The following is a 26,069-nucleotide window of genomic DNA, read 5'->3' on the forward strand; positions in this document are numbered from 1 at the left end:
TCCTCCTTGACCTTGGAATAAGTCTGTCAATACTTGGTCTAATATCATGATTTGGCTTTTGTGTGTTTTGGGACTTTATATTGCTAGGATTCACTTGAACCTCTGATAGTTTCAGTATTTTATTTAATTTATATTACAGTATTCAGCAATATTTTTAACTTTCTGTGTAACTATTACTGTATTGCTAGTATTAAATATACTAATCCCAGTTTTCATCTATTTAAAATCAGCAATCTTTGCAAGCCAATGCTTGGGGTTTGGTTAGTCAAAAATTAGCAATAGCACAAGAAATAATCCATAAATCATGAACAAAAATGCTGAGTTTAACAGGCCATTTTAAGATCTTAGACCTAATTATATGGAAGTAAAAATATATTAATGGATGATTCTGAACCTTCCTACACAGCTGAAGCTTTGGAAAATGCACAATATCTAGTTCAAGAGTTTACTTGATATATTTATTAAGAATATCCCATATTCATCAAAAGATTGATCCATCCTAAAGAATACAGGCACCTTTCTAGAATACAATTGAAGACACATCTTAAAGTGTTAATTTTTACACAGAGGGACGCAAAAATTTTGCAATGAGTAAGCTAAATAAATAATAGTTATATATCTATGTGTTATTTTATGGACAGTCCAAAATCACATTAAAATTCATGCTAATCACTCTTAATTTCCACTGGGTTTGGATCAATTCCTTGTCTCCTACAGAGGAGTTAACCAAAGCTTTATGTCAAAACTTTGTTTAGTGAAAATACCCTTTTTTTCCCTCCCTGTTTTCAAGTGTATAATTACTAAATATTCTTTCCATGTTACTTTTGCTTTGATAATAATTAATCTCTACTGTTCTTTGTTTCACAAAATTGCTTCCTGAAAGGTTCACACTCTACACATATGTGCATACATACAGAGATATAACACAATATTTTTTGTTACAATGAGAACTACAGCCAAGACTAGCAGCAACAATGCTAAATTTCCCCAAAACTGTGGAAGAATTTGGAAGAAGCAGTATAGAATCAATAGCTTTTAAACAACATTTGACATTTGTCATTACTACTTCTTGATATTGATGACACTGTCAAAACATTATTAACATATTCCATTTGAAAGAAGGCTCTTTTAATAAGTCAAGGTTTGCTCATTTTTGGTACAAATCTTAGAATTACGCTATATTTTCTTGCATTGCACAGTTAAATATCATTCTACATAAAAACGAAATGTGAGGAACTTACTTGTGTCCATTTAAAGCTGCATGATGTAAAGCAGTATAACCTGAACTGTCAGTGCAGTTTATGTTTGGTCCTCGCCAGATGCTGCAAATAAAGAAAAACTGTGATGTTATTTTTTGGCTTGGCAAGTACAGAAGTGTCAGATATTCGATCTACAAATAATTTGAAGATCTCTGCAACAAGTGTGATTAAACTTCAAGAGACGAATTACCTTGAAAGAAAGTTAAAACAGCAAGTGGCATCTTGATATCAATATAATTTATTTAAGAAATAATTTTACACATCCATCTATATAAGCGTCATGAACTTTATGTAGGGCAAACTCAAAGACTAATAACAAAATAGTCATTTCAATTAGAACTGTTCTCCCTCTATTACTCTGGTAATTACACTGAGGTTATCATCATCTGATTTTGTACTACTTTTCCTCAAGTATGTATTCATTGTCTTTAGGTCAGTTAGTCTAGAACCAAACAAACATCAGATTAGTGAGAACCAATCATATTGTTTAAAGGGGCAGGAAATTTGTTCTTTTTACTTAACTTGATATTTTTGCTCTCACTTTAGCTGATTATATTTTCAAAATAGATATACTTTCAAAAATAAGCTAATTAACTTTTGTTATCTTGCTGTATTTTATAGACAACCTCATTACATGTCCTGTTTAACCAGTTTCACGATCTATTATGGGGTTTTCAAAAAAAAGTAGAGGACATATTTTGTTTCAAAGTGGAAAACAGGGCTGCTAATCTACCAAAATCAACGACAAAACCAAGCCGAGGAAATTGGATAACAGAGGTGTATTGAGAACCAGCAGGCTTTTTTATCTTTATTTATGACCACATTTGAAACTGATTGTATCCTTTACAGAAGCAATTTACTTTTCTGTGACAGTTTTCATCATTAGTATTAAAACTTCCAGAACACAACTGAGTCCTGAATTACAGTCTATATTCATTAGTTTCTAATACAGTGCTAAACAGTCATGGGTAAGCCATATTTCCCTTTACTTCACACATTAGAATTAAGTGCTGTTGTTTAAAGAAAATAATTTGAAGCTAATAAGTAAAAATAATTTTTCATACTGTCATTTTTCATTATCTACATCAGTAAAATGCCATGCTATGCTTAACAAATGATTTTTAAGATTTACTATTGAATCTGCCTTTTATTACCTATAAAATGGAATATATATATATTTGTACATATATATATATCCCACAAGGGAATACTGATGTAGACTGGTCTCTTTTTCATTGTATGTATTTGAATGATTCATTAGCTCATAAACTTAAGCAGTTGTTTTCCCACAAGTAATACTGTGTGCATACAGAATTATTTGTGTGAAACATTGTGTTCTGCACTGAGCATAATTCTACATAATGCTAGGTACCTCACCTCTCCCTGCAATTTAATTTCTTGGAAGAATAGGATTGAATTATTTTCTTGGGCGCAAAGAAGCCGAAAAAAAGAAAAAGAAACTTTTTAAAAAATCTGCTCAGACATCTACAGTTATTCTTTTGTACAGAAGGCAACTTTCAGATAAGAAAGGTCATTCTAAACTTTTCAATTAAAGGAAATTATTTTAAGTTCATGGAATAGTAAAAATTGAGTCCGTGAACTGAAAGCTCCTCTGAAATAGACAGATGTTATTTTTATGGCAAAGACAATCCTTCCTTTCTATTAGAAGGAAAGAAGCCCTTATGTATGGATAAGGTACAACCTCTCATACTTTTGTATAGTGTTTATCAATTATTGTTTATTATATTTTCATCCTTTGATGTATATACCAGATTATAGGAGAATGAAGAAAACAAGAAGTGGTAGAGAAACTAAGATTTAAAATATTACCCAAAAAAATACACTACCAATCAGAACAATTTACTTGGTTATGATATGGTTATAATTTGCTTGCTTTGACTTAGAGTTGTTAGGATTTGTCCGTTGGCTCTTTTTTTAAAGTGCAAGAATCCAAGAATTCATATACTGTTCATGATGCACTAGGCATCATGACTGTAAAGAAAAAAAAAAAATCAAAGAAAAACTTAAAAACTCCTACCAAAACTCCCTAAGATAGTCCTCATTTATTCTCCCCTGATTTTCTTCTTTAGTCCATTCACTAATTAAAACATTATTTTACTTCCTGACTCTGGTCTTAGGAAATATTTTTCAACTGAAACTATATGGATTTAAAAGAAAAAAAAAAACCCTCTGAGACTTTATTAGAGAGTATATAAATGCAGCTGTATGAAACTCCTCATGACACACAGGTTGGGCAGCTGAGAGGCAAAGGACAAAAGACAATGAGTAAATGCTGATGACTCAGAGACACCAGACAGGATGGATAGACTAATCACTGTCAGCTCCCAAAGGGTACACAAAGACATGCTTAAAATCACAGCATGGTTATCAAAGTACAGAACACAGCAAACAGGAGCAGGACTTGGCTGCAGGCAGCTCTCTTCCCTTGGGCCCATGCTGAAATCCTCTCCCAGAAGGTCCTGCATTGCAACAGGGGTCCAGTATATACACAGAATATTTATGCTTTGATAACTAAGAATCAAATTCAAATTGGACAGTCTAAACACAAATTCTTACATCCTCAAACTCCCAGCTTCAGCTGAAGCTCATATCTTGCAGCAGGACAGAAGCCCAGTCATATACAAGCTCCATAAAAAGCAGCTGACTTCAAACAAAAGTGGAGTAGAGATTGAGGAAAAACCTTAGGATGCTTCTTTAGTATCATAAACATATATGTGAAGAATCATCATTGATTTATCTGTGTATTAAAACATCTGTAAAAGCAACACCAAGAGGATCTGGCAGAAAACAAATACCATTCACTCTCCAGAAAAGAATATTTGTTGAGAGAAAATTAGCAGCCCTTCAGAATACTGTTAATACTGAATGTTCTCAAAAGCATATTTCTTCCAGTGATGCAGTCAACCAAATTTCTTAATGTGGCATGCATTAACAAGTTAGGAATCTGTTTTCCCACGTACATCAGTAAGTTAAAACCTTCCTATTACTTAATGAACTTTAAAAAAGTGATTCAACCTATTTTTTGTGAAAAAAATGAGTTTTCATTCAATGATGAATTAAAACATGATTATCAATTAGTTTCTTCCATTACATCTTGACAAAGTAAGGCACAAAGAAACAGAAGTCTGTTATACTATTTACATTATTGCTAAAAGCAGAAAGATCTTCTTAATAGTCTGCTCTCACTATGGACAAAGAATACTGACATTATGAACTGATGTCAAATATTAATTGAAAATACTCTTTACTTGGTAAGAAAATTATTGTTTATTTTTTTTAATGAGCTTAAGTAGTTACATATAAAGAGTAGAATTTCAAAAGAAACATGAAAATGGCAGATAAAAGAAAAAGATGGTTAGTCAATTGATTTCTTACTTTGCTATGCTTTTTGAAAAGAAATAATTGTGAAGTGGCTGTTGTTCCACACATATAAACAGAAAAGCAAGGAAATAAAAGCTTTTTCCAGCTAATCATTGCACAGACACACTCTCCACCAACAGTACAAGAACTATGCTTGCAAGATATGCATAATTTTTCCATCACATTTCTTCTCTCTATATATACATCTGCAATATAACATTCCATTATCATTATACTATTTCCTGACCATGCAATAACATTTCTGGTCCCTATATGGGAGTTTTGCTAAGGCAAAAGGAAAATATTCTTGGTAAACAAGGATAAGAATTTTTAAAAGCCTTAGAAAGCTGCCTGATGACATGACACTCTAAACTTCATCCTCTTTACACTGATGTCAGCGGCAAACATCAACCAGTTCAGATTTACACAGCCTCTTACTGTTCCTGTGTTCCACAGAATAAATACATATTACAGGAATTTTTCTTGTTCTGAGCCAAAATTGTCCAAATTTCCCATGCTTCTTGTTAATCTGGCAAAACCACATTGACTAAAGTTTCTTAAGTACATGGCCAGGCTCTTTATTAGTGCTCTGCCTACACTCACACACGTGTTCAGTTGTAGAAACTCAGTCTATACAAAGTACATGAACAATTTTACAGAGATTTTTGAAAATGCAATCTTTTACACAGTAATATGTATCATCATTCAGATACATAATAATAATATCACTTATTGTAAGCAGCAGAAAAATAGCTCCCATTCTTTATTTTATGCACAAATACACCAAACTGACAACTCTTGCTCTAACCCATATAACTTAATAATGTTACTTATCAAATATAGAAACATATCATGTTAGTAAACATGATTTTTTTCTTTCTAAGAATTCCTCTTTGTTAGAATCCAGTGTTATGTCATATGTATTATCCTATTAAAAAATATATCTATTTCTTTTTCATGTATGGTTTTACCTATTATGAACACTCCTCTGCTGAATTTGATGTACATCTTCAAATGACTTCAAAGAAAGTAAATTTAAATATTTGCCTTTAGTAGCAGAGGAGATAAAACCTTTTTAGAAAGTCATGTTTTAAAGCCTAACAAATAACTGTACATTCAAAAAACCCCTGAAAAATGTATTTTAGCTTAATTTCAAGCAGATACAGTTATAGGTACTAAATTGAAAAAAGTAGATGATATTTTGAGTAAGGATATCTTTGATTTTCTTTCCAGTACCAAAAAAACCTGTTGCACGAAGCAACTGAGAGTGAAAAGTCTCAAATTAAAATAATAATATTTAATAATTTTAATTAAAAATAAAGGGAATAGCATATGTATTATCAATTCAGTTAATATTAATTTTATGCTAAAAGCTTATTGCACATATAATTCTGATTTAGTGCTTTTATTGTGTCAGTATGAAATGTGACTCAATTCTGAATGAGCTTATTTTGTTTTGATTCCTCTTGTTTAGTTTCCTCAATATAAACAATACAATTAAATTCTTTATTAGCTATTCATGGGATTAAGGATGTTACTCAAGTTCAGGTTCTAAAGCAATTTATTCCACTTGCTTTCTTTAACCTAGATCTGCTTACAGACTTGGCCTTAGTCTAAGTCTGCAAAACTGGAGGATTCCACCAAACTGTGATCTTATTTCCATACTGAATGTCTTCAATTTGTGATTTCTATTTGATATAGCAAGTGCAATACACATTATGAATTTGATTATTTAGTATACAACCTTTGGTCATTACTATACTTAGAGCTAGCTAAAACAGTGGGTTAGAAAAAGATCTTTTGCCAAATATGCAAACAGCAGGATCAACACTTAGAGTGATAACAGAAGCATGGAAGTAAAAAGTGTAATTTAAGAAAACATGTAGAAGAACAAACCACGTCCAACAAAGTAAGACTCAAAAAACAGGATATTACCAGCAATTATTGTTTTTCAAGTTCTGTGAAGAATCATTGCTAAATAAACACTGATAGATTTAACAGGCTACATCTGCCCAGACTAAAATTTGGAGTAGGGTGGCAGTATTTAAAAGTATGCAAATAACCTAGTGTCCAACAGATAGCCTCAGAGATACTTGCTCACTTACCATTCTCGCTGTAACTAACTGTATTTTTGGTTGAAGAACAATGATACCCGTGACATTATTAGTCCAACCTGCCATCCATTGCTTCTCCAGTGGAAAGAACAATGAAAAGGTTGATTATAAATGACTGAAAGTCCATGTGTTGCTGAGGAGAGGCAGAAAGCCAGACAGAGATACCAGGGTTGCAGCATATGCCACAGCACATGCCACAGTCAAGAAGGCCACAATACACAGAACATCACTGTACAATATCAGAAGGCTTCAACTCATACAGAGTAACACCATACCACATCAGAAGGCTGAAGGCATCTGCCCATACAGAGTAACATCATATCACATCAGAAGGCTGCAAACACCTGCCCTTCTTGTTCTTCAGCACAACCTTTTATACCCCTCACAGCTCATGCACTGCACCTGTGTGCCTTCTGTTACTTTCTGTGATTGGTCAGTAACCTGGGCACTCCATGGCTCATTACCTTCACTGCTGCTCACCTGCCCTGCACAGCTGTAGCCCACTGGGGATGAGGCTCGGCCGCAGCCCCACTCCCAATTACCACAAACTGTGTGTGTACCTACACCAAAGTCCTGGCTATCCAGAACAGACTTAGTCATGATGAGTCTTACAGAGAGACAATATGGCCTTATCCTTTGAATAACCTCAGGACAAAAGAATTGCAATTGATAGAAAAATGTTTTACAAAACCATATTTTGATAGAGTTAGGACTTAAGAAACTACTTTAAAGGAAGTCCTGAGCTGAGAAATTATAAAACTTGTAAATGAGGACATTACGATTGTGAAATACTCAAAGAACAAGCTGGAATAGTACTGAGATGATTGGAAACTATACAAATTCTTATTCACATGTTAAATTATGTGACGAACCGCTCCTGTTTATCCACAAAGGGACAACAGAAAGTGGGAGAATCAAGTAATGCCCTAGCCCCACTACTCTGGAGCTCATCAGAGAAGCATCACCAGTGCATTAAAAGCCCATCCATGCAAGTACAGCAGAGCACAACAGCACCACAGCAGGCAAAGACACACCTTGGTGGGGTCCCTCTGGAAACTCTGCTGTGAGTCCCTCCACCCCACTGCACGTATCAACATGAAGCAATGATGGATAACACCTCAACACCCCAAGCTGACAGACAATGCTGTCTAGGGCTATGGGACACATGGATTGAGTAGGATTTCTGGGATATTTAGGGGAGGAACCAAAGGCAGGGAAAGGGATGGACTTAGGTGGTTTGGGGAGGAAAAAGTTTAAGATAGAGGGATAAGGGAACAAAAAGGGTTGATTACTTGTGTAGAGTTGGTTCTGCAGCACAATAGCCTGGTCATGTCCTGCACTCAATCTTATTAAATTATGATTCTACTTCCATGGACAAGGGCCTCTATCCTGTGTGCATGCATGAGGGCCAAACTACCTGCACCTGAGTCAGATGATGAGTTAGTGAGAATATATGTCAGTCTGACCAGGAAATGGAGCAAATGAGGGTCTCTGTACCAGAAACTGGAGAGAGACCTTGGACCAGAGGACCCACATGTGTCCATGGAGGCTGCAGCTGTAGTGTGAGTGTGTGAGACAGCGTGTGATTGCTAATGAAGACCAAGCTGGATCAGTCAGCAAAGTAGGTGAAATAGCCTAGGAGCCAGTTGTTGGCTGTATGTCTCTGAGGTTAAGACATCTATTTAAAAATACTAGAGAAACCAGGTCTTTTATGGTTGACATAGACTACTGGGAGGCACGTCCTACAACTCTTCAGATTGGACAGTTTGTGCATATGTAACTACATGCAAATTTGTGTGTGCCCAGTTTGGGAAAGAATCTACCTAGAAAAACATGTTGATGAGCACTCCGTCTCTCAAATAAAGTAATCTGTATGGTAAAATCTAAATAAACTAAACCTGAAGAGAAGTCACATGAACTATTTTAACTGAGGTAGAACTCTGTTTACTTGAAGCTGCAATCAATTTCCCTTGAGGGTATGTAGTTTTATCCTGATAGTCTTAGTAGTTACATCACTTTAAATAACTCCAAAAGGAGAAACAAATTGAGTTCAGGATGATGTCACACAAAGGAATAGGAAATCAGTTATGCTTTATTTTAAAAATCTGTCATATATAAGGTAACTTTGCATTTGATCTTTATCTAACCAGTCTGGCTTCATCATTCCTTATGGACTACTCATCTAGAAGTACACTGGCAGAGTATACTGCATAATACTGTGGCTATATTCAGAAAGCAAAATGTTCCTGACTAGTACTGGTTAGTTTTACAGTCAAGACCAATTTACCTGGAGTAATTAAAAGAGAGAAAGCTTTCATCAGTTATGACATAAGGGTTCCTCTGTATTCTACTTGTCCATAGGGACAAGCTGGGGTTTTGCTTAGTCCACAGAGAACCACAGTAATTCCAGCTCGTCAGTGATGAGTCAGACAGATCTTTGGATTCAGTCCAGGGTTCTGTCCTTGAAAATCCAGTCATTCTGACAGGAAAAAACATTACCTCTCATTTGACATCATCCTGCAGAAGGATGCTGTAAGAACAACTACTAAATTATGAAAATACACAGTCCAAAACCAGAGCAGCAAGCAGTACCTTTAATAAGTAAAATCATTTATGTTTAAGCAATGTAAATCATGTTCTAAAACCATTGCCAATGGTATGTATGATCTCAGGTGATCTGAGCAATCTGAAAGAATACCACACGGCTAATGCTGAAGATCAGTGCATCAGATTGATTGTTCCTATGAAGAGCAACTCCACACCCATTGTATCCTTAGTTTGGGCTCCCTAATATGTATAAGGTAGTTGGGTTCTACGAATTTGTTATGAATCACACCTATGCACTTTGTATAAGACCTATAGATTGATCAAGATTAACCAGGAACACAGCCCACTGTGCTATTTACTATTTGGCCATATAATAGAAAAAGGCTAATTGCCTTGGCTATACCTTTTTTCAGTGTGAATTCAATACTTATGGGTATATTAATATATTAAACTCCCTTTATAAATAAATACTGGGTTCTTTTAATTCTTTAGACAACTAATACTTAATGAAATTACATAAGCAATAATTATTTTTCTGTAAGCACAACAGAAATCAGTCTTCTGAGTGGTTGTGAAAGCCCTTGCATATCTCATGATTCTAAATACATCAAACACTCACTCACCAGTTGGTTGAGGGAGGGGATTGTCCCATTCTACTCTGCATTAGTGCAGCCTCAGCACGAGTGCTGTGTGCAGGGTTGGGTGCCACAATATAAAGAATGATATAAAGCTATCAGAGAGCAACCAAAGGAGAGCTACAACGATGGTGAAGGGCTTTGGGGGGAAGCCATATAAGGAGCAGCTGAGGACACTTGGTCTGTTCAGCCGGGAGGAGGACTGAGGAAAAACCTCATCGTAGACACAACTTCCTCATGATGAGAAGAGGAGGGGCAGGCACTGATCTCTACTCTGTGGTGAGCAGTGACAGGACACAAGGGAACGACCTGAAGTTGTGTCAGGGGAGGTTTAGGTTGAGTGTCAGAAAAAGGTTTTTCATCCAGAGGGTGTTTGGGCACTGGAACAGCTCCCCAGGGCAGTGGTCACAGCACCAGCCCGACAGAGCTCAGGGAGTGTCCAGACAGTGTTCTCAGGCACAGGGTGTGACTCCTGGGGATGGTGTGGTGCAGGGCTCAGAGCTGGACTGAGTGATGACCCTTGTGGGTCCCTTCCAACTCAGTTTATTCTATGACTTTTAGATTCCATACACTTATATGAATATACCCATGAATGCTGAGGTATAGTATAAACATCATTATTTTCTTTTGAAGAGCAGAGCACATTCTCAGAAAGACCATTCTGACTTCCTTTCACAAAAAATAGCTGATATTAAAACAAAAATTTTTAAAAGCCACTCTAAACTGAAGCAAAGTCATATTTCTCTTTCTCTCAAGAATACAGATACAATGCCATATTTTATTAGGAAAGATATTCCCTTAGCTATTCTTTTTCCTAATTCAACTGACCTTGAATCTTTAGTAAGAAAAGAGGCTTTTTTTCCACAATTCATTTTTGGAGATCCAACACAGTATTCCCATCCAGCATAAATTCATGGTGTTTGCAATTTTAAACACATTCTTATCACAGAGAGGCAAAGTCAATATTTACTAGAAAAGGAGATTTTAAAACCTCTAAATGATTAATTATGCATCCTGGAACACTTACTGACATTTGTTTAAGTGAAATAAAAATTCCTGAAGCTCTGGCACTGGAAGCAGCACTAGGAAGAGTAACAATTTGCATCAAAGATTTTTGAATATGGATGCTGTTAGATCTGTGACCTCAATCCAGTACCAAAGACTGTTCATCTTAGAAACCAACCAGAGATGAGACTCTGTTATAGCTCTAGGACACACAGAACAGAGCTTGCTATATATAGAATCTGCAATTCAGCTAGCTTTAATACCTTGTCCTTCTTCATCTGGGTTTCCTCAAAAGTAGAATAATTCTTTCAGACACTAGCAAAATAGACCCAAGAAATGCATGATTCCATTTCCCCTTGATTCTTGAAGGTTATCTCACACTTCATTCTCAATTTACGCTAAGATTTGAAAATGAGATTCAGAAATCAACATTAATCCCTGCATCAATGTAATCAATCCCTCACTATCTTGACATATGAAAATGTAACAGATGTGAGAGTCTCACTTCTTGTGTTTACATCCACATGATATTAAATGTTATCCAGATGATTTCCCATATTCTCAATTCAAAGCTTCCGTATCTTCATCTCATAACAGTATCAATAATGTACAACCCTTTTGGACAACCTGCCATAACAGCCTAAATTCAGAACTGTGAAAGACTACAGCTCCAGGAACTCACTTCCAAAATATGAATCCTAAGATATTAAGGCTCTTGAAGTCTATCAATGACCTATGACATATGTAGAATATATGCATAACATTTGTGCTTTCCAGGGGAATATGTCCTCAGTTATACTGAGGCCTCCGTGGGCCTAAGCAGACAATAAGCAAGTCAGCAAACATCAGAAGTATGCAACAGTACATTTTTACAAGATATAAGGTAATTGAAAGTAACCTTGATCAAAATTAATTCAAAAGAGTACTAAAACTCTTTCCTGTTGTCCTGGGGTGACTTTGTAATGCTGAACTGTATTAATACAAAAATTGTGTTTCTATTTAACAACATAAATATTAAAAAATTTGAGTCTGTTCTTTGGAGAAACATAATTTTAAATCAGAGGTGCTCTTATTGCATTTGCTAGAATGCTGCCATGGAGTATCTGCATGTTGACTGCCTCCATCCAAGTGCTAACACTCATTCTTTTCCATCAGCTTTGAATTAACTTCATTAACAAGAACACAGCTTAGGAAAGATATACAAAATATAGATATGACAAATACATTAGAGAAATGATAGCCACTGCATAGAAAAAAATTAGCACCTGTTCAGATTACACCAACATTTCTTTCTTCTCTTAATTTGATTATCAAGTTAAATAAGGAAGTCAATCAGGGTGAAATTAGCTACTGCATTAAGTACAACTGGGCAAAACCAATCCACTAATCAAGTTTTTTCAGAGTCTTGAAGATTGGCTTTTATCAGACATACTGCAAACCTCAAATGGAATTGTTCTATCATCTAATCTTTAACACATAGAACTATAATAACGTGAAATGTTCAAATGTTTTTGGCATAGCATAGAAAATCTGAATAAGAATGATATTGGATGGAACTATTGCATGATATAAAATTACTAAATCAAATCATGTTATTAACTAAGGACAGTTTGAGCATAAATTCTCTATCCTATGTTAGCTAGCTATGCTCTAGCTAACTGGGACAGCAGTACAGAAAAAAGCTTTCCAACAATAAAAATATAGAACTAATTCCTTAATTTCTTCTCTCAGCAACATGTCATATTTGAAATAAATAATATCAAAACAGAAGGATGCTACTCAGCACACATTTCATTTGCTGTGCTTTGCCAACAGAGGTCAGAATTACCTCAGCAGCATCCAAAGCATTACTATGATCATTACTAGAAATACTTTTATTACCACAAAATTACCTTCACAAAGACAAATAACATACTTTAAATAGAGACTGAAGTTTCCCAGTGACATACTACAAAGGTCTTCCAAAGCTTTTGGATATGTAACATCAATGTTGCCACTTAAAATTTCCTGAACGCTGTTACTGAAACAACTACAAAGGTCATATCCATCACATGACTGACAAAGTATTTGGTAAGATATGTTAGCAATCATTTGGATCACTCAGAAAACATCAATTCATCCAAAATGACACTTTCCACTGAACAAAATCATTTATGACACACAGCTTAGAAAGCAAAATGTAATTACAGTAAAAATATTCAGTAAATTTTCAGTCTATTTATGTTAGAATTCCCTATTTAAATCCATTAGGAGTTATTGTTTCTACTCTATTTAAAAGCTTTATGAAACAGAAACAAAATCCAAAACTAAGATGTTAAAATGACATAGAAGCTTCTACTATAAAGGAAGATATGGCTGATGTAGACTTTCAAACAGCTTCAAAATAACAATAACCCATCACTTATTTCCAGATGTATCTAAAGTGAGCACCGTGATTTATAATTTTCCAATAAACAATTACACATCAAGAAAGAAATATTCTTTGTATCTCAAATAGTTTTACTGTGGAATGTTTTCTAGAAAATGAACCTCAGACCTACTCCAAAAGAATTGCAAGTGCTCCATAGAATTGCAGCTCTCTGGATCATGAACTTTTCAACAATATTAAAATAAAAATGCTAAAATTCGGGGAATGTATTTAAAGAATAGTCTTTGAGCAACTTTCAGCATCTTTCTGCTCCTTTAAATTCAACCAATAAGATACTTCACATAATTTGGTTTTGGCAAATACCTTTTTGTAAAATACAGAACAAGACTCGGCCATAACAGGAATAATTTAATGTCTTTTCTGAACTGCCTGTTCAGTAAGAGATACCTAGAGAACCCAAAATTGTCTGCAAATATTTTTCCTAATAACATAGAATTTAAAAAAAAAAATTGCAAGAGAGATCCCAGTTCCACAATAAGACACCATGCAAAATGATTCAACACATCTTTCTCTAATTTCATATTAGCCCTATGGTACCTGAAGGACTCATGGAACAATTACCGTGATTTTTTTCAGCTGTGCTTAACCCAAATAATGTTCCTAAATCTTTATATAATTGAGCAGGAAAAAAACAATCCCCAGCTAAATACCTTAGGTACTAAACTAAATGTATCATGCAAGCCTAGACTTGCCTGCAACAAAAAGAAAGGAAATGATACACCAAAAGAGGTTATTAAATGTAGGTGTAGATGGCAAATTCCATCCTACTTTCCTTTATTATATATATAAATCTCTCCTTTTTTTCCATTAAAGGTCATACATTCACAGAGAGGAAGGCATCCTTGTTTGTGAAATCTCCAGAAAGCTGTAGGTTTTTAGAAAATTATGGAGATGGGAAGCCCTCTGACATACATACACATGGGCTAGGTTCTCCAGAAGCTACTTAGTACTAACTCTTAAAAGAATAGAGACACAAAACCCCCGAAAAATCAACACCACCTGAATTTTCCCGATTCTGAATTCACGTTAAATTTCAATTATCTTTACTCTTGGGAAAAAAAGATCTTTTACTATATCTCATTCTAAGGTTGCTTAGCAAGTCGATTTGACTCTTAGTTCAATCTTGGCTGTACAATTATTCAGATGAAAACATCATTTCACCAAAGGGGACACAATTGGATTTCAAATGGTAAGAAGAGGGACATTTTCCCCAGGTGCTTAAGGGCTGACCAAAACAACACTTGTAATATTCAGAGTCACACTAGAAAATCCATATATATACATACATACATTTATATACACACACATATATACATATATATATACACACACACACATATATACATACACACACATATATATGGATTATATATATCACCATAAAAAATTATATTACTTCCATCATATGACATATATCAAGACAGATATGACATATGACAGATATCATGACATATGATATATATCATGTAACATATAACATGTGACATGACATGCGACAGATATCATGACATGCGACAGATCGTGACATGCGACATGACCTTGCAAGATATCATGACATGTGACGTGACATGTGACAGATATCGCGACACGTGACATGACATTGAACGATATCATGACATTTGACATGAATCACGACACGTGACATGACATTGAACGATGATATGACATTTGACATGAATCATGACACGTGACATGACATTGAACGATATCATGACATTTGACATGTATCATGACATTTGACATGACATTGAATGATATCGCGACATGCGACACCTATCACGACACGCGACAACATTGAAAGATATCATGACATGCGACAGATCACAGCAGATATAATGACATGACAGCTATCATGACATATGACAGATATGACATATGACAGATATCATGACATATGACATAACACATATGGCATAAATTATAACATATTATATAAAATAATATATTATAAAATATAAATACATACATTTTTGGAAGTGGCCAAGGCCCAGCTAATTGGTAGTTCATGGCTGGTCCCCCATGCTCCTACCACACAGGCAAAGAAGCTCAGAGAGATGTGTCTGAAAGCATTAGCTAGCAATAATCAAGGAACTTTTCTCTCCTAGGGTGAGTGGGTTGTAGTAGAAGATAAATGTTTAAGAACCATTTAGTTACCGGAATATCCATCCCCTGGATTTTCAAGAAGCCACCTGAAAAGAGTGCAAGGTGATCTGAAGGAACTTGGCATCTTAAAAGGCATGAAAGCTCAACCCAAATTCTTATGAAAAACCTGCATAGCACGTGATTTGAAAAAATATACACAGCACAGCATTACTCCTATAATACTGATTATTGAGACACAATTAATTGGGGGTACATTATTACCATAAAGATTCCATACAGCCATGATTCCATACAGACTTTGATCATGCCAGTTCAGAGTAGACTGAATGCACAGAGAATTTTTAAGTATTTTCTCTAAAAGCATCATCAAAGCTGGAAGGCTAATTTCTCCTTGGGCATGGAAACAAAATACCAGGAAGCAATTCATGGTTGCAGAAATTCTAAAACTATACCAAATCTACAGCAAACAAAACAGAAACCAAACTTCTGACTTTTTTTTGTAAAACATAAAACTTTAACAGTCCAACCAATGAATGACTAGAATCTCATTATGTGAAAGAAATTTTAACAGTTATATAGTTCTGCCACATAGAAGACAAAACTTTAGAAGAAGTCTAGGGTATGAAATAATTTCACAACAGCTTGGAGTTTTTTTAAATGGCAAGATGAATTTTACAGCTTCAGTTTTGTAGTCATCACTGTTACAAAAGTCTTCACATAGAGGTAAATTGGTACAGGACTGCATTTTTAATTTTACAAACAGAAACTGGTTTTTAGTTTTCCCATATCACCACGTCACTCTGTACAACCTAAAATCCCTAACAGATTCTCCAGACAACCATTTTTAGGCAGTAGAGTTTTTATGTACTTCTCTTCCATGTCACAGAGGCACAATTGTTTCAGTCCTCATTTACAAAATGGCAGCAGACAGTCTGGGATCTGGGATGTTTATAAACTGTTGAGATCAAAGCACAATCAATATTATTAAAACTATCTGGCTCTGCTTAGCTCCCAGAAAATATGTCATGGGTTGTATGCAGGTTAGGACTCCCCATTCTGTCAGACCCTGAATGCCATGTCAGTTCTCTTGTCACTTCAGCTCTGAACCATTTAGGAATTCAGGCTGCATCCAGCAATAGTTCCAAACATGTTTAGTTTACTATTTTTTGGCACTAAGGTAATACTGGCATAGAATGCTCCACACCTACACTTCTCAAACCTTCTAAACAGGATAGCTGCATCCAGATTGTCTATCAGGCCCTAGGCACATACTAATTCTTCAGCTGTGCTTGGTAGCTCTTTCCTTGGGAGAATGCCACATGGCACCTTCCAGTATGCAGAAATGTTCCCTGGCATGTTAAAGTTAGATGCAGCCTCACATTCCTGTCACAAATTTGGCAGAAGCCTGTCACTCACCTGCAGCACTGATCAGCTTAGAGGATGCAAGCACACCACTGTTTTGAGTTTGGGTCCAGACACATCATGATGAGCCTCTGGCCCACAGTTCATGTTTCTGCTTTATGCCTTTGATTCTCCCAGCAAAGGGCATAGAAGGGAGAAGCGTGGTACACTGACCCCAATTCCTTTTTTAGCTCATTGCTTGACTGCTCAATGCCAGGATAGAGGATAAGGGGGAGGGAAGTTGTAGATGTGAATATCCCAAACAATACACTACTCTTGTTAACTTCTTTTCTCCTCCTTCACATGCACACCGACATTGATGGAAATTCCTACAGTGCATCCAAACTGCATAGTACACCTGCAAGGCAGTCTAGGAGTCTCATCCTGGTAAAAATTTAAGAAAGGAATCCACAATGGACTCAGAATTACCTTATTCCAGGAAAATATTGCTAATGGCTATAGCAGCACAAATCTCTTCAACTTTTTAGCAGAAAGAACACTTACCAAAAAAGCAGTCTTTTTTTGGTTCAAAAAAAATCAAAGGTAGGCATAGGTATGAAAATCCTTCACACCAAAAATACCTACAACTTAAGTTTTATAAACAGCAACTCTGGAAGAATCTTCATATTCTAAAGAAGGAAGCCAGAAGTGATGGGGTAGGGAAAAAAATAATCCCACCAATACAAAACAAGCTGAAATTAAAGACAGCCAAAGCTTTACTGAACTGACACATTTCTCCCTTCTGATTTTCCAGTCATCACAAATCAAGGAGAAAGAAGCCTTCTTAGGTGAGAGGGACCTAGTTAAACATTGGAAATTTGTCCCACTTATCAGAGATATTATTTTCCATAATTAACTAGATGGTCTCTCCAGAAGAAAGAAAAAGTTTCTGTCTTGTGAGAACAGGTCAAGGATGAGAGTTGGATATCCATACCCATGATGAAGAATATGCTGGAACTAGGAACTTCCATAGCACCAGTGTGTCAAACTGTCTCTGAAAATCCCTTAAAAATGAAAAACAAAGTATAGATCAGGAAATTTAAACAGAATAAGTGAACTCCAATGCCTCATCACAATTGAAGCCAGGCAGGAAACGCATTCTATTCATCTCTGAGACAAAGTTTCAGCTTCTGGAAGGCTGAGGTAATAAAATCCAACTACAGAATGCTGTCTTCAATCTCCTACTCACAGTTCACAAGCCTATAGTAGGTCAAATTGTTTGATAATGTATTCAGAGATTCTAGGAATTGAAATCTTTAACTGGATAAACTTATCTGAAAGATTAGCCAGCTTCCAGTATAGCAGAGAGAATTTTGTATCACTTTGTTTATGGATCACATGGTGGCACAGCTCCATTTCCACACCTAATCATTATTTGTGAAGTTAAAACCGTGCTCTAGTCCACCTGAGCATAGGAAACTGTAACAGAAGATAGTTGGAATCACAAAGAGTCCAAACTACAGGACTAGATACTGGAATTATTCATAACCACTTTTAAGTTAAATTTCCCACAGATAAATCACACTGTGGAAAAATACTGTCTTACAAACCAAGAGATACAAATGACCTTGCTCGATTTAAAGATAAAATAGCATTGACTTTCATAATTTGAACTATTCTTCAAGCTCAAGATGGACTCCTTTTTCTTTCAAACTTGAATGCAGCTGTTTTACCATTGCTTTCTTATGCAATAAAAAAAGGAACTGATTTTTTGGCCACAGTCACAAAAAGTTGAAGGAAAATTGGAATGGTACAGCTATGGGGCTGGGAAGAGAGACTCGAGCAAATGTCTTAACCAATGCCAGTAAAAAATAAAACACCTATAAAAACAAAATGCAAATAATATTGTGAATTAGAAATAAAATTAATAAAAGAAAAAGGAGGAAATAAATTAAAATTCAGTTCATGTCAATTGAGCTCCTACCATTTGCATCCTGCAATTGTCGCCATTAAGAAATCACAAAGATTTGGTAGCAGACTGTACTACCTTCTTTACACTTGTACATGGTGGATGAAGTGAATTACAGGCACTGGAGGTCAAGGAGTTCTAATTTCAGTTGCATAGTCTTATGTGTGCAGAAATCAATCAACCACAAACTTGTGGTCAACCACAAGATTAAAAATAAGAAGAACTAAAGTTAGTTATACTATAAAAGTAGTATTTTTTTTTTATTCTTCATTTACTATTTTAGCTATGTCGTTCCGTATATACTCCTTTTATTTCAGTGAAATAAAAGGAGTACATAGTTTCTAATTGTGGATTATATACATATGGATTATTGTTCCTCTTTTATATTTCATTTGAGATCCAGGAATTGGGGTCTAAGTTTAGAACTATCTCCTTAGCATACTGTAAAAACTAACTTTATCTTAAATTGAACTAATTTTAAATATGGTTACTGCAATAAGCAAAGACATCTACAACTACAGAATAAACTCAATTTCTAAATGCTCCTCCACATTCTGTGGAGGGTTTCATAAAGATGTGCATATACTATGATTATTCACTTCTTTCCGAGGCCATTTCCATTCTTTGAAAACTGTTTTCACACTGTCATGGGTATGACCCTGGCACAGTGCCAGCGCCCCCATGAAAGGTGGATTGCTAAAATGGTTACCGTGAGATGTGACCCAGGAACAGAACAAAACAGGCTCCAACTTGGGAATGGAGGGAAAAAAAAAAAACATTTTATTAATCTACATAGACACAAAAGGGAAAAGGAAAAAAACTAGACACAACAATCCACAATAGAACATCTTCAAAAACACTTCTCCTCCCCCCACCTCTCCAACAAACAAATCCCCTCTAACACATCAATTCTCCATCCAATACCCTCCTTCACACACACTCTCCCCAGTTCATCAGGAGAGAGGAGTCTTCCTCTCACACCATGGGCCTCCCCAGGAAAACACTGCAAAATCCCCAGTGCTTCCATGTCACACACTGCAGCCGCCCGAAGAAAATCTGTAGCGGTGACCATCTTCCTTCCATGTCCAGCGCTCTCACCACTGTCCATGGATCCAAACTGCTCCTTAGGTCCTTTTAAGAATGCTTTGCCCAGTTCCAAGAAGTGGCCGCCTCTCACCATTTGGGACACCTGTCCCCCCCATATTATTTCCCCTGGGGCCTGGGGCTCTCAGGAACAGAGATCCTTCCCTGGAGGCAGAGGGCTCCACCACACCCTCCCCCTCAGTCTCTGTTCTCTCCGCTTCTCCTCGCGGCCTTGTCACTCCTGGCTTCTAGCCAACCGCCTCCCCCAAGGAGCAGTCTCTGTATTATCAGAAGAACTTGGTTTCGCCCGTGGCTGTGTAAGAGAAAAGTCCAGCCCAAAGCCACTCCAATCATCTCCTCCACCTAGGGCACTCTCATCTGCAAGCATTCCTTCACCTAGTCAAACTTCTTCTTCTTTCCCATCCTCTTTCCCCTCTCACTCCTCAGCTGGGGAGGATCAGTGTTTTTACAGCTTCCAAAAATTCACAAAAAGGTTAAAAGCTCGGCCCGGTCTGCTGGCAGCTGGGCACCTGCCGCCCCCCCCCACTTTCTCCTCCTGGCTGTGCTCCCAGCACAAGATAACAAATTTCCAGCCTGCACAGTCTCTATCATCCTCTCTCCCAGGGGGGCTGCCCAAACCATCCCAGGACTCCTCCACCCCTGCACCTTGCCGGGGCTCCGGCCTCCCTTCCCAGGCCGCATGGCCTCCCCTCCCCCGCCCAGACGCCGCTGGGCAGGGGAGAGGTCAGAGCAACTCACCGGCCGGACTCCAAAGAGGAAGGTCTTCTCTAAATCCTCTGCTTTTCAACCCACTGAGTGTGTTCTCGGAGGCGTACCCAAATCCTCAGTGGCCACACCAAATGCCAATTTTCACATCTGGCCACTGATTGGTTTGACCATAACTTTCCAAAAAAAAACTCCCTTCCGGGTCAAACCATGACACACACTTAGACACTGAAATTACATCAAACAGAACCCATATTTGTAACTGATGAAAAAAGATTCATAGTCTCCAAAAGACAAGATGTAGATTGTACCCTTACAAAGGTGACCATAAGTTTTTCTATCCTGAACACAACCTAAGCATTGAGTGAATATTATACCAAATTCAACATAGTTACTATCAAATCATCATCAATATTTCAGCACTGCAAAGACAGCAACATAAAATTATGTTTTACTACGACATTTGGTACTATACTATAAAACATAAATTATGCATAAAATATTTTGAAGTCAAATGAGAGAAGTTACTTTGTCAATAATTCAGGCAATAAAAGAACAAAAATTCCCCATGTTTTAAGTGTTTCCAACAGCATTTGATTCTATTTTTATTGGTTCTATTACTATTTCTTTATTCCTGTAGTTAAGATGAAAACATAAAATGAGGGGAAATTATAGCTGCATAATACATGAATAAAATGGTGATTCTTTTTCTCCTGATATTTTTCTGAATTCTTTTTATGCAAGGGGATAAAGTTTCTTTACAGAAAGCTATATTTTCAGGATAAAAGACATTTGACAAACTTTAGTCCAAATTATCAGCATAATTATTTCACAATTGTTAGTGAAACAAAAAAACCTTAACTTCCAAAACTAAGGGACTGAGGTATCTTTTAAGATTAGAAGCTGAGTCTAGCTTCTACTCTTCTCTAGGCTAGAGAAGGCTCGGGGAGGATCTTACAGTAAGTATACAGGGGGAGGGTGTAGAGAAGGCAAAGCCAAACTCTTCTAAGTACTGCCCTGTGGCAGGACAAGAGGCAACGGACATGAAGTTCAACACATTAAATGCCATCTGGAAATAAGAAAATACTTTTTTACTGTAATGATTATGGAACACTTGAGTGGGATGGCCCAAGATTCAGAGTATCCATTCCTGGAGGTACTCAGGATCTGACTGGGCAACCTCTTCTAGCTGACCTCTGCAGATGATCTCCTGAGGTCCCTTCCAACATCAACACTTCTGTGATACACATTCGTGATACATGAAGATGTGTGGGAGGTCAGATTGTAGGAGAATAGAGATAGTGCAATCTCACCCCTAGGAGTTGCAGCTGTACAATTGCCAAGAATTAGGAACAGGCCTGCCCTTAGCAGGCCACAGCTATATCCAATAAGGATGGGTGTTATAAAAGAGTGGGTTAGCTGGTTGAGAGAAGGGAGTTGGAGCTGTGAGGAGGAAGGGTCAGGTGGTTGTGCAAGGAACAGGAAGGCATCAGCCAGCTGTGCAGAAGAGAGAGAGAAGGTGTCAGCATTGCAAGGACCTGCCCATGAGAATTCACAGAGAGGATATGAAAGTTTTAAAGTGAGATAATAAGCTGGTGCCAAGCACCAATGCTGACAAAGATGTATTAATTTTTTACTAAGAGGTCCACCTCTTGATGTCATGCATGAAAGCATATAAAAAACTCACCTGTAATTTTTTTTGTCTTCAAATCCAGAGAATTCAAATTCTCCTCTTCAACTATACAGAGCTTCATCTACAAAAATTAATCTAGACACCAGTAAGCAGATTGCATGAAGAGTAACTCACTGATGGAGTGATGGAGTAAATATACCCAGTCAATCCAAACAAACCAGGTTTTTTCCTTACTCACACATGTAAGGCAAGTGCACCTCACATTCCATTCTACACACACTTCCTAAGAAATTTGGAGCTAGGATGCATTAATAACATCTCTGCTTTTGACAGTCCTAGAGAGGCATATAGGAGCTACATTGAACTGCATTGAGGACTGCCATAAAGTCCTCCCATTAACCACTGGGATAAGAATAACAGGACTGGTCAAAAGTTGATCAAATGACTCTTACCAAAGTAAGACCACAATACACAACTACCAAAAAAACTTGCAACATACCTATCTCTTTTCTCCTGAAAAATCTAAATGTTTGTGGTCCAGATAGCAAGACAATTTGAACAATTTCATCTTTTCAGAGTGTTTGTGACAATGGAAATAATGGACTGACTGGGACAGCAGTAGTTCTATCCCACTAAAAGATAACTACCTAATTTTCAGAGGTTGAAGGAACTTCCAGGTACCAGAACTACTTTACCACAAAGTCTTTTGTGAAGAATGCCACCTTTAACAATGACAGGCTGCAAGTGGAAAACAAAGGGAACATGCAATCATCTCTATCAACTCAAAATGAAGAAAGTAACAGATAAGGAGAGTTACTAAATTAGTACACCTTAAATTAGTCAATGAGAAAATAATGCTATCAAAGAGAAAGGGAGGAGAAAATTACTCGTGTTCAACAGTCTCACTGCTTAAGAATCTAAGTAAGAGTAGCAAGTAGTGAACACAACTGATCACAATCAATTCTTTGGCCAAGCTTCAGCACCAGAAGAACTTACAGCTGTGGATATTGTTGCCAGAAAAGACAGAATGCTTCTGGTGAGAATTTAACTGTGAAGACATTCAGAATATATGAAATAGACCTTTGGAATCATCTCATTCAATCACTTTCTCTGAGATATGAAAATTTCAAAGCTGGAGCTAATTTTGAGGTTAGTTCAGTTTGGTTGGGAAATTGTGCAGTCAAGTTTTAAGTCTCTTCAGTCATAGATATTACATCATCTCCCTTGCCAATCTTTTGCAGAGCTTGATTACCCTGTGATTTTTAGCTGTAATATCTAACATAAATTTCCTTGTTGCATTTTGTATCTGCCCCCATTTTCCCCTTGCTGTGGACACCTGATAAGACTGGGGCCTTTTCTAGCACCAAAAGTAGTAGTTTAGTTGAGGACACCTTAATGAGATTCTCTTTTCTTCTGTCTGAACAAACAGATCTTTCAACTTCTTGTATGTCAGTGCTCCAGGCTCTTAATGATCTTGCTGTGTTCCTCTCTCTGGATTTTCCCCAGTTGGTTTGTATCTCCTATAATGAAGTCCAAAATTGCATAAGTCTTTGAACAGAGGTGAATAGGTACTTCCCTCAACTTGCTGGCCATGTTTTCTGCTAACCTTCTCTGCTGCAAGGGCACATTGTTGACTTATGTTCTCCTCACAGATGGCAGACAGGTTAGCCAGCTACAAATTAGCCTTGGTAAATCCAGGTTGATGCCTTCATTCACTCTCTTGTCCTTTATGTACTTGGATATGCTGTCATGAAGAAAATACACATACCCAGATGGGGCTGAAGATATTAAAAAACTGAAGATTATTCAAGAAATGAATGATAATTTTACATTCTTTATTCTATACATGATTTAATATAAGTCATTACTATAATGGCCATCTTTCAAACCTTGATCTTACTTCCTTATTCATAGACTGAAACCTAGATATTTTCCATCAATTCACTACTTTGAAACCCTTTGAATTTTCCAGTCCTCTTCTAAAAAGGAGGTCATACCAAATTGTAAATAAATACTGCCTGGATAAAACTGAAAGGCTACTATGTTCTGTGCTCTCTCTTCAGGTTCCCATGACCTGAATTTTTTATTTCCATTAATTTTAAAGTGCAGTTGTTTTTTTCTAAGGCCTAGAATTGTGAAAAGGACAGTACAGACAGGACATAATATTGTTCTTTCTCCTCAGGTTAAATACCTATGAACAAATAAACATACATTGCATTGCCAGAATTAGGCACCTCAGCTAACACTCAGAGTAATCTAAGTGAAGAACACTATGCAGCTCCTTAAATCTAGTCAAGAGGAAATTCTAAGACATACCTTATCCTTGAAAGAAGGGGGGTTTTCAGAAACGTGTATCTCAATACTAAAGAAAAATGTCCTCTATTTACAACCCATAGATTGGAGGGCCTCTCAGAAATATAAGTAGACATCTCCTCTTCCCTAAGAACTCAGAAAAGCTGACTTCGTTGTTTTCAAGGTGCTCAGTGGTGGTGGAAAATCCTTAAAAAGGGCAATGAGAGCATTTACCTGGGAAATACCCTGACCTCCAGTCCCTTAACTAGCAAGTGACTGTATATTTTATATTTGGTTAATTCTAGAGAAAATACAGAAACAATTATAAGAATAATAAATCCTGACACAGGCTTTGCAAGAGAACCTTTCAAGGATGAAAAAGAGCAAGGATTTTCTCTCAGAAACCTATAACAAGTCTCTATGATAAAGCCTACATTGAATTATGCAGGAGATTCTGCAAATGGCTTGTGGTTTTGATGACAGGTAATTTATTAAAATCTGTCAAACAAAAGTAAGAAATACAGAATTTTTGGCAAGATATCCACCAAAAAAAAAATTATGGAGTTACATCAAAGGAAAATTAGGACATCTGAATTTTACCTGCAGTAGTTTCAAAAGTTATCCCAGATATGTGCCATATTTTTATGATTGACTTCCTTCTTGGATGTAAGACTGAGAGATTACTACATATCAGAAAGCATAAAATAAATATTATCCTACACTCCACAGGAACTTAAATCCTTACAGATTAAGTAATGTTACAAATAACATTCAATTCTTTAAATTACTTTATTTCTTCACTACTTAATTCATTTAAGTAATGTTACAAATAACATTTAATTCTACTACTCTCAACCAGGAGGTTCTACTACTCGTGGTCCTCCTTGCACAAAGCAGGAACAGAATCTTCCACGGCCAGCTCAGAAGAGAAGAGAGAATGGTCCAAGGACCTAGAATCCTTCAGCATTAGGTTGGTTGTTACCAAATGAATAGAAAAGGTGAATGGAAGTGAACTTCATTTAGTTGTGAAGATTTTAGCTGTGAAAAGAGCAGTAGGCATACTCCCAAAAGAGTACAAATGTGCTGAGAGTATACAAGAAAAAGCTGGGAACAGGTATGGGAGATGTATTAACTTAGAATTCTAAGGGCTGAGACATTTCCTTATGGGATTAAAGGGTTAAGCAACAGAGACTCTCTCACTGCTAACAGCCTGGTCTGTCAGAGTTCAAATTTACCAATTATCCTGAAGCCAGCTGTCCATATTATGCCATTCTAAATTTAATAGTCTTGAGAAAATGTTATCTTTCTAAATTAAAATGATTTGCAAAGGACAGGGTAAACCACTATCAAGTAAGATATCCACTTAGGCACACTCATATGTCTTTCACTCTCACTGAATAGTCTCCCTGCTTTTACTATCCCACACTATACACTTGTTCCTGAAGAGCAGTACAGCTTTAAAGGCTGTACTTTCATCCATCCTTTTCAGTACTTTTAGCCATTCCAGCTTTAATCTCTCTCCTACTTTATTTCTCCCCATGATAAATAAGAAG

General features: G+C 36.6%; 1 protein-coding gene across 4 annotated transcripts in view; it reads right to left on the bottom strand.

The window, feature by feature from the left end:
• Nucleotides 1-26,069, bottom strand: part of ANKS1B (ankyrin repeat and sterile alpha motif domain containing 1B) — a gene marked incomplete at both ends in the record, with an annotated part of 409,595 nt that overhangs the window by 360,127 nt on the left and 23,399 nt on the right. For all 4 annotated transcript variants that reach the window (XM_084206425.1, XM_084206426.1, XM_084206424.1 and 1 more), the window contains one exon: nucleotides 1,242-1,322. In XM_084206425.1, coding sequence (XP_084062551.1) covers nucleotides 1,242-1,322 — 81 coding nt within the window. The remainder of the gene's footprint in view (nucleotides 1-1,241; nucleotides 1,323-26,069) is intronic.

The sequence above is a fragment of the Fringilla coelebs genome (assembly GCF_963513975.1).
Source record: "Fringilla coelebs genome assembly, chromosome: 5".
NCBI classification, from domain to species: domain Eukaryota; kingdom Metazoa; phylum Chordata; class Aves; order Passeriformes; family Fringillidae; genus Fringilla; species Fringilla coelebs.